This window comes from Mixophyes fleayi, chromosome 2, assembly GCF_038048845.1.
Source record: "Mixophyes fleayi isolate aMixFle1 chromosome 2, aMixFle1.hap1, whole genome shotgun sequence".
Lineage (NCBI taxonomy): Eukaryota > Metazoa > Chordata > Amphibia > Anura > Limnodynastidae > Mixophyes > Mixophyes fleayi.
In genome coordinates, this window is record NC_134403.1 from 318,727,218 (window position 1) to 318,741,651 (window position 14,434).

A 14,434-nucleotide genomic window follows, 5' to 3' on the forward strand; every position below is an offset into this window, starting at 1 on the left:
AAAATATTTCAGTGCTTATAGATAAATTAAAATGCGTACAGAGGGACACACATACAGTATAAGGTTGTTCTGGTGGATAATTCCTAATTCAGTTCTCATGTGTTTCTTATTAAACAACATTTTATTAAATTAACCCCTAAAACTGAAATAAAAACCACATAAAATTAATAAATGCTTCACAGTTTGCCATTTTAAAATAATTTAGCAAAAGATCTCTCACACATCTGTTAATGAATTTATACATCGAAAGTACAGAGATCATCGTATGAAGATTCAATATGCACAATAGATAGATAATATATTAGTAGAATCACTTATACAATATATAACAAGTGACAGCACTGATTTACACAAAAAGATCAACAGTATATAAAACGCCCAATATGGAAGCCATCGTTCACTGCACTGCTCCACTTGAATTAAAGATAATTACTCATATTGGTAAAGTGCATAGTAACACTACTTATATACAAAATTCAAGGTTTAAATAAAAGGGACCAACTCATTAAAATAATAAACAAGTTCTGATGGAATGAACATTATTTCACCTTGACTCAGAAAAGGTTAAACAAACTATCACAGCGTGCACTGGGGTAGGTAAATATAAAGAAGAGTTACTCATTACTGAGGCTTGGGTAAAATACAACAACACTCTTATTTAAACAAACTGCTCAATGCATCCATGTATAGATCCCTTATAGAAGGAGAACTTCACCCACGTTTGAATTTCCACTGAGGCCCCCTTCTCAACTAGCAAGAACCATGGTATTCCTGTTCCAGGGACCCCAAAAACCTTAGGAGATACCCTCATCCTCATTGGTAGACTCTCCTCCCTGCTCTACCAGCAGCGGATACACCTCACCGATGTGCTGAGTGCAACTAGTAACCTAATGCAGCTAAGCGGGGTAGCCTGGTGATTAAATTCATGTGCGGTGTAGCAGTGGCCATCAGATCCAAGAGATAAGGCACTAGGATGGTGTTTGGGAGCTGGAGTAGTATCTTGCAAACCTCAGAGGTGCATGGGAACTACACAGGTCTGCTAGCTGGGGGAAGACCCCTATGCAAATCTGGGCTAAAAAAAAAAAATGTAGAAGCTCTTCAAAGCATAAAAGACAATTCAATAATGTGAAAGAGAATGCCTTACTATAAAGGTGATGTAAAAAAACTGCTTAATATCCCAGCAAATTAATTCAAACGTATCAACAGCTATTTTGTACTCTAACTAAAATTTCCCATAAAATTGCTGCCTCTATTATGGCAGTGTAAGAATCCAAAAGTAACAATTAGGAATAAATTCTAACATAAGTGCAGCAGAAATAAGGGGAGAAACAGTAAATGGAAATCAGTAAAGGAAACTGGATATTGTGATAAACATACTGCTAACTCTTACATATTGATTTTACAACCCACATGCACTGGCCTTCAACCTGCAATGCCAACACATCCATTGTTAAAGAAAGGTGAAAAAAAAGAAACAGTGTCTTGGCCCTGGATGCAGCATCACATAAGCTTACATGGCCCTGCACTCGCTTACAGTGGGCATCTCGGGGTGACGTAACATTTTTAAGCCCACATGTTGGGCTATATAGCTTTTAAAATGTATACACTGCAGGATTCAGGAAGTCTGCTGTTATACTAAAAAAAGAGCCTCAATCACAATGATTATCAGGAATTATTATTCAAAAAAATACACATCACCAGCGACTCAAGTGGCTTTATTCAAAATATGGCAAAATGTGCTGATGCAGAAAAAAGACCAACCCTCCCTTCACCAAACAACTAAATTATGTATAAAGTGTAGGAGAACCTAGTGAGCCATATCTACCTCATATACACTGGGGGTTAAAATAAAAAGTAGCCACAAATAATCTAGCAATGACCAATTCAATAAACCCTATGAGAAATCTCTACTATATTCTACTGGCTCTGAGATAATCACCGGATAAGAGACCCAGCAGACGCTTTAAGCAATGCACATAATTCCCTATTCGCTAGAAACCAATCATCTTGGTCACTGGAGGTTTTACTAAATGTTTACTGCTGATGAATTGGGGATTGATAAAAGGTAAAATCAGACTGTACCTACTGAATAATATTTCCATTTATTGGATTATTGCAAAAATAGTTACTTCGACACTTATCATGGATAAAGGCATTGCTGCTAATACCTGCATTAAAATAAACCAGTCCAATGCATATTGTCACAACCAGGGATGTCTTCAGAGGCACAAACCACATACAATAAAAGGGTTATGCAGGACAAGATAATTTAATAATAGCTGCAATGTCTGTCGTGGAGGCATGGAGTAGTAGCACATGTGTAGGATACAAAGATGAAACTGTGGCTTGGATCTGTGGAGCAGCCGTCAGCCAGGTTCCCATGTCTCCAGGATTTTATAAATACATGGAGGGAATCGTATAGATCTAAACATGAGTTAAATGTATGTACCCTGAATAAACATGATGAGCATAGACTGATCTTATATTACCTTCATCTGAAGGATGTCCCCCTCATGAGCAGGCCACCCTCTTAGAATCAGGCCTGTCCTGGTGTCCAGCAGTATAATGAATCCAGAGGAATATCCTGCAACAACGTTGCGTCCGTTTGGGCTGACTGCTAGGTAGCGGATAAGTCCTGCATTCACGTTACCAGCCAGACGGAATTCATGCTGGGGAACAAATAAAATACGGCACTTTAGAATGCTGGTCCCTCCGCTCACTGCCCTCTATTGTCTACATTATGGACACAGACCGCTCACAAGCTGGCCTTGTGATGGACTACATCTCCTGTAGTCCATCCCCCTTACTTATCACCATAGAGGTCTCCAATTATTGTTCTGGTTTTCAAACACAAATCTGAATCTCCATATTATTTCTATGTCCAATATTGCATTTTGAATTTGTTATGTTACAGTTGTCTGTTAAAAATAAAATACTATAAACTGTGTAAAATTAAAATAGTTTTTAACCAACTTAATCAGATCCCCTCCCTACCCCTATTACTACTTTGATGGGTATTCCCCCTACACATTGTTCTTAGCAATGTACCTGCACTTACATATAGCCAGGACCTCTGTCAATCACTTCTGCTCTGCTAAGCTCTCTCTAAAGCAGGAGTGATCTGATGCAGCGGATCTAATTGACAGCATTAGAGCCGCTAGGTAGAGAGCCAAACTTCACTGAAAGCAAATGGCAGTGGTCCTGGCTATGTGTGAGTGCCAGGACCCTGCTACATATGGTGGGATTTCCAGAGGAGGGAACCCCAGCAACACTACTATTATTGGGAAGGGAGGGGGTTACAAAAAATTATAATGAAAGTGAAAACCCCCTTTAAAAATCTATAAAACACAGAGTTTTCCAGGTCAGTTAGCAAATTGTACATTCCTATTTATGACCGTTTCTTCAAAAGGACACACAAACTTATTTTATGTCTTAATCACAAACAGATAATAAAATGATTTCCAACTTTTCTGCTGCATTAACATCTTGAATATACAAGGCGATTCAAAAGTCGCAGTACACCCTTTTATTTCAAAAACTCTACAGGAAATTGGGAAACCTGAATACTCCAGTAAGGTATGGGTGACGTGGTCTATCTTTTACGGTATGTACCAAACATGGGCGCCATCTTGAAATCGGCCAATCGGCCCAATTCCTGTAGAGTTTTTGAAATAAAAGGGTGTACTGCGACTTTTGAATCACCCTGTACATTAAGGTTATTTTTTATATTCATGTCCCTTCTGTATTATCATTATGTCATACACACACACACACACACAAAGTCTGCTCTTACTGTAACTGTGATGAGCACCGTCAGAGAGCGGGAATGTTGGGGGCAGTCTACGGAAAGACAGGGATAACTATACATGTATTTTAGTGGGTAATAAGGGGTGTGACTCGAATACACAGAAAAACAAACCCTTATACAAGAAAATCCCAAAATTGTTCTAAAGAGTCATACATTCATCTTTTCAATGGATTACAATGGTAAGAGGAGATTCTCACTGAATACAATAATATTTCATATAGTAAAGACTTATTCTTTGCTGGTAATGAGTGTGTGTAACCTGGAGGGAACAAAATAATAAAATCACTCTTATGCACAGATTCAATAAGGGACAACAGATTGAACAAATTGACTTTTTTTGTTTAATAAATCCTGGGAACAAATGGAGAGCACTCACCCTTACAGTTCTTTACCATTCCAATATTAGGGATATGGGAATACAAACATACACTGAACTAAGTTTCTCCATACTATGCCCAAATGGTTAACTAAGTATTTATAGACATGTTCCAAAATAAAGTGCAAGGCCTCGTTCTCCTCTTATACATACAGTATATGTATTACAGACACAGGAGGTGACACTATGCTACACACACTGCATCACCATGTTGTCTGATGCACATAAAGCTTCATTTAGTTCTCCACTAACGAGAATGACCTCACTCTGAGCATCAGACATACTCGTATTCACAGTGAGGAGGCCGTACGTACAAAATGAATCTTCCTAAACGTATTCATCAAAATACCAGAGCTCTCAAGTGACAGAAAACCATCAGTCACCATATAAAAAACATCCACAAGGGGCAGAAAGAACAAGTTATTTAATGCAACTTTCAATTTGAAGCACACTTGTCAACTCTACCTGAATGTCAGGGAGACTCCCTTAAATAGGGGTGATCTCCCTCACTCCCTGAATAGTCTGGGATTCTCCCTGATGCTGAGCCAGTACAAGACGTGGTTGGCTTCGCCATCTGTGGCATGATGACACAGTTCAGAAATTGTGTCTTATGTCCATGTATTGATGCCTATGGAGGTGGACATTTTCATGGAGACCAAGATTTAATCAAAGACTGACAGGTAAGACAACGTGACTTCAGTAATGGAGACACAAATGTAAAAGACACTTCAGTCTCTAGGGATTCATTAGCTGCTTTTCTTTAACGCATAATTGCCTACTCTCTCGGAATGTCCAGGAGACTCCCGCACTTCTGGGAGACCTCCCGGGCTCCCAGGAGAGCAGGGCAATCTCCCAGTTCTCGCCCACCGCAAAAAATAAGTTGGAGGGGGGGGCCGCCCCCGCATGTCCACCTCCCCCGGGATCTACCTGAAGCCAAGGAGGAAAAGTTACACCCTGTAATAGAGATATCCCCATTCTATGGAGACCGTCTGGTGGTCAGGCCTTCTCCTGCAGTTATAGAAGCACGGTATAGTGAGGTGCCATTAATGAGATCAGGTGTACCTGATGTTACATGTGTGTGCACCTGAACGAGTATGACATCCGTCCATGACAGATGTAAAACTTGTCTAAGAAGATGACCAAACGCACATACTTCTGATGAATTGCACAAGCTCCTCTACAGGTTTACATTACATTAAAGGCTCCTATAAATGCATTCAATCACTACCACGGTTTGGGGTTTAATTTGAGGAGACAAACTATTGATAGGGAAAAGATAACATTTATGAACATAAATGTTCTTCTAAGACTAATTCCCGCAAATTGTTGGCAAGAGCAGAGGTGAGGAGCAACAATTCGCTGTAAGTCTCTCCCAAACGTCACTCTTAAATGTTTCACCACTATCGCTATGGACCAGGATCTACAGTAAGAGTATGAGAAGTGACCTCAGAGTTTCTAGTCTTGTTCAAAAGCCTTTACCGACAAAATGGTCTTACAGTTGGATACTACATCTATATTCTATTCATTGCTCTATAGTACTGGTGATTAAGACACATTTCCAGAAAAGCGTTCTGCCAGACGTGTCACCCATTTAAAAACAGACTCAGGCTGTTCTATATACAGGTATATTGTGCATGGCTGCACTAACAGAAGTAGAGAAAGGTAGGAACAGGCTGAATAAACATCACACACTGGTAAAGATCAGATACCTGAAGCCCTGGTTTCCGGGGGTCAATGAAACGGAGCATTGAGTCAGAGCTTCCGAATGTCACACTGCAATATGGAGGCGGCATCGTGGCCACAGCGGTTATGGGCACTTTTGTATCCCCAGCCTCGTAGGTTCGAATAGTTTTACCTAACAAAATTAAAAACACTTAATGTGTATTTTCCGAATTATGAAGATACAAACGGATTTCCTTTTCACTGCTTTATATTGATTTTTAGAGAAAAAAAAACCCAAACAAAACACAAACTCAACTATATTATAATCTATAAAGATAACATGTAGACACCATTTTCCAATTATTTCTTTCATAAAAACAGTTCTACCTAAATGTCCCACTTGTATGGACACACCTATTATGTGAATACTAGATGCATGCTATGACTGCATGAAGTACTCCCTAGTGTTTATGTTAGGCTAGTTTCATGCTACTGGACTATCTTACTGTGAAGCTTTGCCATACCTAGTCAGTTATTGATTGAACTGAAAATTACTAAATAAAAGACACCAAGGTGTATTCAAACAGTTTCCAACAAGCAATATTTAATTTAGTGCAGCTTTTTTTTTTAATGAAGTAATATCCTCCACGTATAGCTAATAGAGGGAGGATGGTACTCTCTCCACCTGCCCATTACACACAGTCTTCTTGGGAACAGGCATATTACTATTGGCTGCTGACTTTCAGGCCAAGTCTGGGCATTTACATAAAGTGGGTGATTTTTTTTATGCTCTATTCCGGAAGGAGGAAAACAAAGTGCTAGAGGCGCAATGTGAAAAATGTTTTAGCACAAGAGTGGCAGATCCTCTTTATTTTCTTCTGAGAGCAAATTTAATCAGTGGTTGGGAGGTTTACAGGAGAAACAATACCCCAACATGCCACTAGATGGCAGAACACGAATTGTATTAGAAAATTCCATATTAGAACTGTATCACAGGACTGTACTAATATTATATTACCAGATACAGGGGTTAACAAAATAATTGTTTACACCAAGTGCAACATTTTATGTCAACCTTTTCTAGTACAGAAGCCATTTCAAGAGGTCAATGTGATGGCTACACATTATTATATTGCTAGATACTACAATTTTTTTTTTTTTTTTTTCTAAATGTTCCCTCTATAGTAGGAGGTAGCGCACCATATATGGTTGGTACAGGGAGTGTTATCTATGCAAAATATGGTGGGGCAACTGGGTGGATTATGTCCTGTGCACAAATTAGAGGATGAAAAATTATATTTCAAGCCCAATAATATAGCTGAATACAAGCCTAGGTATTTTATTATATACCTAACCTAGGAATAGGAAACATCTTATTAATGTGTTCAGAGGGCAAGCCTTGTGCGATGATGACGGTCATTTGCCGACTAGCTGTTTGGTAGTCATTGCCATGTATGATGTGCTATAATGCAGTCAAGTACATGTATTAAAAGTATATTTTGGAAGAAAAAAAAAAACCCGTAAGCAAAACCCCAAATAAAGTCCACTGAGAAAATGTGCATTGCATGTGAAGCACTGCATGCCCTGCGCATAGCCCAGAAGTAATCGCTGTCAACATTTTTACTTACACTCCATTAGAAGTAACATTGCTGGACTACCATCTAATTCCCATCAATGTGGTTTCTCTTCTTACCTGTAAATTGGTCCCATATGCAGACTCCTCCATCACAGCTCACTATCTGCTGCACAGACTCCAGCTGACCCACATAAAACACTGTCTTCTTGTGCTCGGCATAGGTGAGACGTGGCTCAATTTCTCTGGTGCCATCACCGCAGTTATACAAAGGCCACAAACGGACAGTTTTGTCCTTACTGCCACTTAGAAAGAAATCTTCTCCACTTAAAGGCTTAACACATTTTATCGCACCGCTGTGGCCTACAAAGCTTTGGAGCTTGATCTGGTGGAAGTAAAAGTGAGGTTCTTGTTGGCTCACACCAATCTCATACTGCCAGTATGCCAGCCAGTTACCACACAGCCCATGGGCACTTTTTTCAAGATCCTGCTTAAAAGTATTATCATCAGAATTGAAGTTCTCCAAAACAGGTATGCGATAGGATGACCTTGGCGTTGGCTGGTTGTCTTTCGGCACTTGAATGCGGTTACCAACCATGACACTTCCAAAAGTGCCGGACTGCGTGTCTTCCTCCGATTTGTAGATGGGAGCATTTATTCTTCCACCATACTCAAAGGCTTGTGCTCGGCTGTCAATTTCCTTGGGAATTACTGCTTCTTGATAGACCATTGTTAGTTTCCAGATTAACTCATTGTTTGGAACCAACTGACCAATACCATCACCTACAAAAAAAAACAACAACATATTTTAATAGTTACCTCATAAATACAAACAAACATCATCCCTTGCTGTCCATGTTTCTTAACTGGTCACATTACTGGCTTGCCACATGGGGCAGTATGGTGGCTTAGTGGTTAGCACTTCTGCCTCACAGCACTGGGGTCATGAGTTTGATTCCCGACCATGGCCTTATCTGTGTGGAGTTGCATGTTCTACCCCACAATCCGAAAACATACTAGTAGGTTAATTGTACACTATCAAAAAATTGATCCTAGACTCTCTCTCTCTGTGTGTGTGTATATATTAGGGAATTTAGACTGTAAGCTCCAATGGGGCAGGGACTGATGTGGGTAAGTTCTCTGTACAGCGCTGCGGAATTAGTGGCGCTATATAAATAAATGATGATGATATATGTCTTTACTACAGTGTTGTAACTGCACAGTTTACACTAGTTCTTAAGATATTTACAAAATAAAATGCTCATCTGCAAATATAGACAGATAAAGGCTACAAAGGAGGTACAATATTTCTGCTACTAAATAACTTGTAGGGACAATTATAGTTTAAGGTAAAGAACTGCCCTATTACCAAAAGTACCGCAAAGTGGTGGGTGGTGTATTATATGACAAAATGGAGGATAAAGCAGTTCCTTATATTGGATCACATGAACACTGCGATTGACGTCGATTTAAGAATGCCCAAAGTGTGTTTATCTCCCAGCCATAGGGGAGTGATTTTTCAACATTTTAAGAAATCCACAAATAACACCGTGTAAACTATTGTATTTCATTTTCTTGTTTTCAGTTTCACATTGGAGTATCGAGGATCTACATGTCCTGGAACAACCTTTCCATATTACTAAATGATCCACAGAAGCAAGGTTGGAGGCATCTCTTGGTCTCCTGGCTGCTAGACTGTTGATCAGGAAAAATTGCCCTGTTTGACTCTGGTCTCCATTTCTTCTATAACCCTATCATATATTTGGGTTAGTTTGCATGTATAACTGCTGCATTTTATTTATAAATACAAGGCAGATTTTTTTACTGGTTAACACCAGTGTCCAGGGGAATCATTGTGCGTTTCTTTTTCTTAAACATGACAGGTCTAAATATTTTAGCTGGTGTAATATCCTGTAATTGCCTGCAGGTGGCCCTGTTCTTAACTAAAAACTTTTAGTTAGGGTCTTGACAAACCTTAACAGAAAAACTTTAATTTCTGAAGGATCTGAAAAAAAAAGTGAAACACTGGAAAAGCAGCAAAATATAAAGTATTTATAAAGCATAATGATGCACGCCCGCAATAAATTATATGGATATAATACACAAGTTATGTCTAAAGTCCTGTAAATATATGTAAACAGTAAGTTTATCGCTTATAATTGGCTTGTTCTAATGTCATCACTTCACATCACTCCAACCAGGGAGGTCTGTGACCATATAAACAGCGTGAGACTGTAGGTCAAGTAATTTTATATGGGTCACACAAATCTAAGGCTTCTCATATCTGTAATAAAACTTACAGGAGGGAGTTGCATCAAATGTTATAATACACACATTTGCCTAATGAGCACTGAAGTGATGACATCAGAACGCAGATATTATTTATAGGGGTTTATCCATATATCAACATCACTGTGCATTTTAAGAATAGAAGTCACTGTATGTACCATGAACATATAAAGGCAGACAGACATAGGCCAGGTGCTTTTATACAGGCAAATACTAATATCCGTATTAATGTAGAGTAGGGAGTGTGCTATCACTTATAATACTCAGGTTTTATTAATGAACACTGAAGTGATATGAACACACCATAGACACCGCCAACATTTTGATTCTGGGTGCATCAGAATATTTTAATAGAATAATTCCAATATTATATTTACTTTGCAGGATCAATAAGAGGGTAACCAACTTATTCCCATCTAGCACAATCCTGATTAGTTACAAATACTGTGAGATTATTATGGATGGATAGCAGAGAGTTTAGCTTTTTTACATCAGCATTATGATATGGACATCATAAAAACCCTTCATTGGCTGCAGGAGGAAATGCAGGTGCCGAGATCACATATTTGAAGTACCCGCAGCAACAGGATACACTTACAGCCTACATGGTAGGGGCTCAGTTTTACATCTTCCCCCATCAGAAAGCAGCTAAAATGTGAAGGCAATACAAAAAGTTTAATATATTAACATCTTTATATAAGACAAATACAGAAAATGAAGCAGATGTCCAGGGTCAGCTGGATAGAAGACTTAAGTCCATAAACAGACAAGGCATAGGCTGAGAGTAAACAAATAGTTGCAAAAGCGTTCCTTATACCCCAGGGCAGACGAACACAGTTATACACACTCCACTATCCTTCAGCAAAAAGAGTTATGCTTTTATATTAATGTACTGTGCTTCTGTACAATCTAGCTAACTTGCTTAGAATTGTGATTGATGCAGAGAGATTACTCATAGGCACTTACCTATGAGACAAGAAAATGGAATGAATGTGGCATAAGCCATTTCTGCATTGTACACCTTCTCCAGCTCATCAATCAGAGACAAGTCCACAAGTAGCGTTCTTCCGTCTGAACATCGGACACTCTGTACCGATGACTCCATTGTATTCGGAGCTTCTGCAATCAGGCCCTGTGAATGGGATATGAGCAGAAAGAAAACACAATGGCACACTCAGTAAAGTGGCCTTGATGCTTCACAACCCTTTGCTTAGATTCTCTGCCTGCAAGATCTTCCCACACATTAGTGTGCTCGGAGAATAATGAGTCTCTGAAACTGTATTGATAGGTTAAACAAAAGAACACTTATCAATATCTAACCCGTGGAGAGAAAATGTCAACATCGGCTGTGAAAACATGCATTTATCAGAGACAACAGCACTCCAATATCTTATGACTTAAAGTTTAACTCCAAAACAAGACATGTCTGTCATTCAACCTATTGTTCTCAAAGAATTGCACTGGAATAAGCTGAAAAGGTCTCAGCAGCATATGATTAAAAAGGTAGTAGTACAGCTTTAAGGAAACATTTAGGGGGGTATTTAATTGTCAGCGAGTTTTTTTTTTTACTGCATGAAGTCATTTTAGCGCGGGTTAACTTTACCCGCAATTCAATTCCACTTTTAACGCTACGTTTTTCTTTTTCAAGAAACGGTCCTCTCGCGCTCTAGTAGAAGGTCTACTGAAAGTATAGGGTATGCAAGAGGCAGCCGCGTTAAAAGCTATTTAATTGTTTAACGCGGCAGGTAATACAGGAAAATAAGCGGTTTTATCTCACACCTCCTTGGGGTGTGTTAAAAATAAAAAATCTCTGAAAAGTATTTGAAATCATGTAATAATGTTGAAAAAAGTTAAACTTATGTTTATCACTAATGTCTAACTTGTGTAAGTTGAATTTCTTATAAAAAAATATTGAAATAAAAAAAAAAAAATAAAAAAAAAATTGAAAAATAAAATCACTAATTAATTATATTTATGTATGTTTTTGGTACAAATATGAATGTAGTAATGTGTTGAGACATGGTATAGATGATTGTATGGTAAAAATAGTTCAATAAAAAAAAATGTGAAAGTACTGTAATGTAGATATTATCAACGTGCATCAATGTGTAATGCAATCTAATGTATGGAAATGTATGCAAAACCTTTTTTTTGTGTTATACATGACAGCGTTAAAACTCCACTTCACTCCCCTAAAATCTTGCAAAAACAATTTTTAACGCGTGGGGGCAGCGTTCCCTCTTTTTCAATTGAATTGCACGAGTTTGCCCGCTGTGCTAACTCAAAACGGTCACTATTGCCGTCACCCGCGGGAGATTTTTTTTTCTTGGCGGGGAAAAAACAAATCCTCGCTAAGAATTGAATACTCCCCTTAAAGTGGCAAGAGAATCCCTGGAACAAGCAGCTGCAGGCAATAGTCCCTAGGGCTCCGGCTGGGTGGTACAAAGTGGTAGTGCAACTTTAAGGCCTCAAACACATGGGGCTAGATTTACTAAGCTGCGGGTTTGAAAAAGTGGGGATGTTGCCTATAGCAACCAATCAGATTCTAACTGTCATTTTGTAGAAGGTACTAAATAAATGAAAGCTAGAAATGGATTGGTTATTATAGGCAACATCCCCACTTTTTCAAACCGGCAGCTTAGTAAATCTAGCCCATGGTCTTAATTTTAAAGTGTTTTAATGTGCATTCTCAAAGCCTATTCTATGTGCTTTTACATTGACAGTAAAATAAATAAATAAAAGCAAAAAGCAACTGGACCTGTAGAGAGAGACATACCAGCAAAGTGTTTGCTTTGTGGCAATTTCAACGTTGCCTGTAACAATGGAGTTCTATGGCAACTTTCAATAAGTACATAGTGCACTATGCTGCAGGAAAGTTTTTCGATAGGTTAATGAACATACGTCTAACACTCTGTTAACACAAGGACAAAGTACAAGGTTTTGTTCATTCTCAAACTAGTATGGTTTTTCTGTTCCCGTGTTTACCAACCCTTATGTTACTCAGAATGACACGTTAGACCGCTTCATGGACAGGGTATTTTATACAAATAAGAAAAAAAGACTAATTTTTATACTTTGGATGTGGGTCAATTTCAGACAACTTTTTTTTTTTTTTTTTATATTATTTATATTCTACCCTGGTAAACTTTATATTGTTTTTAAAGGACAAGATTGAGCTTTTCTGGCAGTACAGTTTTCTAAATATCTTTTTGTTTTATAGCATTACAACATGAAACCCCCAAAAGGAAGAAGAACAAACATTTTCCAATCTTAGTTACTTTCACACAATGTGTGCCAACATTAGCTTGTATATAGGGAATCAAGTTTGTGTACTTTACACAAGATCCATCAAAGTTATTAGTTCAGAAACTAAGTGTGGCTGGATCACTTATAAATAACTTATTTGTGGCTGGATAATGTAAAAATAATTTATTGTAGAAATGTATTTCAATTATTGGTGCAGGCTCCAATGTATAATTGCAGATGCACTTATCGTGTTACATTGGGATGTGTTATGTATAGAAAGGTCTTGTTTGGGGTTTTGTAACTTTGCTAGAGGAAATCTCCAATTAGGCATATGTGGGGAGGGGAGTCTGTTTTGCTGATAGCAGGAAATGCTAACTAAGTCTTTTGATGTGAAGTGTCAAATGCCTGCTCTGGCCTGAAGGTCTGACAGGGAATCATACCTGTAACCTGGTTAAAGTGTTAAGAAATCTCTGAACAATGTGATTTAGGATATCACAGATTACTGCAAATTTTGTTAAGTATAAAATGCATTTAATATCCATGTTTAAAGAACATCTCACATCCTGATGTTAATCTTTGAATGAAATATTGCAGTATGTGCGGAGCCATCTGATCAGGGTGCTGGCTTACCTCCTGCCAAGACCAGTCTCTAAAACTGTATAAAAAGAGAGCCCTTGTACACTGAAGTGTATCATTCTGTTTATTTTGACCTCTTGGTCACTGGTACCTTCAACCAGTGTGAACTGTCCTTCAGGGCACTTGAGCAAATAAACATCACTTGCTTCAAAGATCTGCTTGGCAACTTCTTCCATGCTGAAATTCCTGTGACCTACAGATTGGATCCCAACTCTAATCCGTTCCCGGCTGTTTCTGAGGTTTGGACCCAGATTTCTGGTACCACCGCTCTGCCCGCTACCCAGCAGCTCTGGCCAGTGTGATAGCCCAAGGGGGGGCCCCATTCACAGCAACCCTGATCTATAGGAAGAGGTCAGGGATACCAGCCCAGGTACACCAGCAAGGGGGTACCCTAGCAGCAACAGTTATCCAGAAGGAATGCGGTTCTGGGTGCCATGGAGGAGTCCCAACGGTGGCAGCATTTGTAAGCCCCTCCTACTGACTGAGGTTAAAGGGCGCATTTGAGATAACAAAAGGGAACGGTGGCAAAGTAAGCCCCCGCGGTTCCCAGCAACAACAGACAGGGTGGCATAGGCGGCCCATCCTGTCACACTAAGGTTCATAGTTTAATTGTAAAATGCCTTTTGTCAACATAAGAAGTGGGGACAGCATATAGGTACAGACAGCCAGTGTGCGGAAGTCTTTAAAAGTAATGGGATATAGGGCCAGTAGTGGAAACACACAATTTGGGGTGTCGGCTGCTTTCTTATAGGTTGGGGCATTATCCATTCTATGTGCCACTCAAATGTTATATACAAGTCCATGGTACCCACACAAAATATGTTTGTCATGCACAGTGGGTGAC

The 14,434-nt window shown here is 39.0% G+C and overlaps 1 protein-coding gene across 2 annotated transcripts in view; it reads right to left on the minus strand.

Moving 5' to 3' along the window:
- The window catches only part of WDR81 (WD repeat domain 81), a 33,897-nt gene that overhangs the window by 3,556 nt on the left and 15,907 nt on the right, over positions 1 to 14,434 (minus strand). For both annotated transcript variants that reach the window (XM_075196699.1, XM_075196700.1), the window contains 4 exons: positions 10,675 to 10,840; positions 7,540 to 8,202; positions 5,894 to 6,039; positions 2,490 to 2,669 (listed from right to left, as the gene is read on the minus strand). In XM_075196699.1, the coding sequence (XP_075052800.1) occupies positions 2,490 to 2,669; positions 5,894 to 6,039; positions 7,540 to 8,202; positions 10,675 to 10,840 (1,155 nt within the window). The remainder of the gene's footprint in view (positions 1 to 2,489; positions 2,670 to 5,893; positions 6,040 to 7,539; positions 8,203 to 10,674; positions 10,841 to 14,434) is intronic.